Source organism: Octopus bimaculoides, chromosome 29 (genome assembly GCF_001194135.2).
Source record: "Octopus bimaculoides isolate UCB-OBI-ISO-001 chromosome 29, ASM119413v2, whole genome shotgun sequence".
In the NCBI taxonomy this organism is placed as follows: Eukaryota; Metazoa; Mollusca; class Cephalopoda; order Octopoda; family Octopodidae; genus Octopus; species Octopus bimaculoides.
The window spans coordinates 11,270,909-11,273,325 of NC_069009.1; the positions used below are offsets into that span (position 1 = coordinate 11,270,909).

The 2,417-nt window shown below is 34.9% G+C and overlaps 1 protein-coding gene across 1 annotated transcript in view; it reads right to left on the bottom strand.

Moving 5' to 3' along the window:
- The window catches only part of LOC106878986 (insulin-like growth factor-binding protein complex acid labile subunit), a 67,003-nt gene that overhangs the window by 31,503 nt on the left and 33,083 nt on the right, over nucleotides 1–2,417 (bottom strand). Inside the window, exon 8 of the mRNA XM_014928365.2 lies at nucleotides 1,356–1,427. Within this exon, the coding sequence (XP_014783851.1) occupies nucleotides 1,356–1,427 (72 nt within the window). The remainder of the gene's footprint in view (nucleotides 1–1,355; nucleotides 1,428–2,417) is intronic.

A 2,417-nucleotide genomic window follows, 5' to 3' on the forward strand; every position in this document is an offset into this window, starting at 1 on the left:
AGGTAAAGTAGTAGTAGTAGTAGTAGTAGAAGAAGAAGAAGAAGAAGAAGAAGAAGAAGAAGAAGAAGAAGAAGAAGAAGAAGAAGAAGAAAGAAGAGAATAAATGAAAAGGAAAATAAGTAGAAAAAAGAGAAGTGGAAGACAGAAAGGAGAAAAGGAGACGAAGAAGAATATTAAAAAATAGAGGATCAGGAGGAGGGGTAGGAGTGAAAGTAGAATGAAAATTGAAAAAGAAGAAAAGAAGGTAAAGTAGTAGTAGTAGTAGTAGTAGTAGTAGTAGTAGTAGTAGTAGTAGTAGAAGAAGAAGAAAAAGAAGAAGAAGAAGAAGAAGAAAAAGAAGAAGAAGAAGAACAAGGAGAAGGAGGAGGAGGAGGAGGAGGAGAAGAAGAAGAAGAAGACGAAGAAGAAGAAGAAGAAGAAGAACAACAAGAAGAAGAAGAAGAAGAAGAAGAAGAAAATAGAAGAAGAAGAACAACAACAACAGCAGCAAGAACAAAAATAAGATGAGGGAGGAAAGGAATCTCTTTAGTTGAAGAAATAGATGGGAATAAGAATAGGAAGGATTGAAGAGACGAACAAAACTTTTATGATGAAGAAGATGAAGACATCAAAAATTGAGAAATAGAGGTAAAAGGATTCGACGGTGAAGGGGAAATGGAGGACGAGAAAGAGAATAGACAAAAGATGAAAGAGGGAATAAAATAAATTTATATTATATATTAAGTTAGAGTCAGCCGTGGTTTATAACTGAGACACAGTTATAAACATATGTGTATATTATCATATACTCACACATACGTGCAAGAGAGTGACTTATATAGGCGCATACACAACTAGACTTATATAGGCGCAAACAAACTTACACACACGCATCCACATACTCTCACATTCTCTCATACTTTCTCATACAATCGTTTTAAGAAGTGACAGAATCGTCCACAGCTTTGTTATCAGTGATCGAATTCCCTCTTGTGACATGTATCCAGCAAATGCAGTAGGAGATCTATAGGTAAAAACAACAAATGATATAGAAAAAGATATACACTCGTATGCATTTAGTTATACTGAAAGGCAGATTTATATATGCACATACATAGACGAAATTATATACATTAATTTTCAGAAACTCATACATAAACCCAGACAGTGATATTCACACACAAATACACAGAAATATACACACTCACCTTCACAGACATTCACGAAGACTTTGCATATTCCTATGGAAAGCGACAGATAATATATAGTGTGCCAAGGAGAGTGAGAGAATGAGAGAAAAAAGAAAGCATGGAAAGACACGAAATATTTAAATGTAATTTTCTTTAAAACAAAAACAAAAGACTAATCCAACTTACAGTTCCATTAAACTGGGAAGATTTTGAAACGTTCCAACTTCTATTTCATTGATATCATTCTTTTGGAAATATCTGTAACAAAAATGTGGGCTGTGAAAAACCGCTGTAGAACGGGTTCGTAATGAAGTATTAAATATTCCTTAAATATTAGAAAAATAGACGCTGATGATGATAATGGGGAAAATGATGAAGCTCATGATGATGATGATGATAATGATGATGATGATGATGATGATGATGATGATGATGATGATGGTGGTGGTGGTGGTGATGTTGGTGGTAGGGGTCGTGGTCGAGGTGGCGATGTATATGATGAAAATACAGAGGACGAGAAAGATGGTCTTAGTGCTCATGATGCTGATGATGAAGACGACGACAATGATGATGAAGATGAAGATGATGATGATGATGATGATGTCGGTGGTGGTTATGCTAGTGGTGATTAATACGATAACTCGGAGGATGAAGATGATGGTATTAGTATTCAAATTGATGATGATGCTAATGCTGGTTGTGGTGCTGGTGGTGGTGTTTATGATAATGAGATGATGAGGAAGTTGTGGCAACGATGATTATGATGATAGTGATGGAGAAGAATTTATGTGGTTGCAAATATTTTCAGAGAAAGAAAGAAAATTATTAGGAGTTCGAAAGTTAGAGAAATTAATATTTGAGTAAATTAGCTTTCAAAATGCAATTACAATATTGATGGATGGCATTCATCGTTGATCCAGAGCTAAACACAAGGAATGTTATACTTACAGGAATATAATCACAAGCTAATACACTAGTATTGAACCACCCAAACACAAAACGTAAACAAATATATACACATATATAAAATGTGCTGCTTGAACAATTCACACATTCATATATATCCTAACACATTCTCATGTTCACTCACAAACACACACTCAAACACACGCTCACATTCACAGACATTCAAAAGCAATCACATACACCTGTGTTCAGGGAGTGGGAATGCAAAAATGAGACAAGGAGAGAGAGAGAGCGTAACAGAATGGGATGACAATTAAAAATGACGGCAATGAAATACTATCA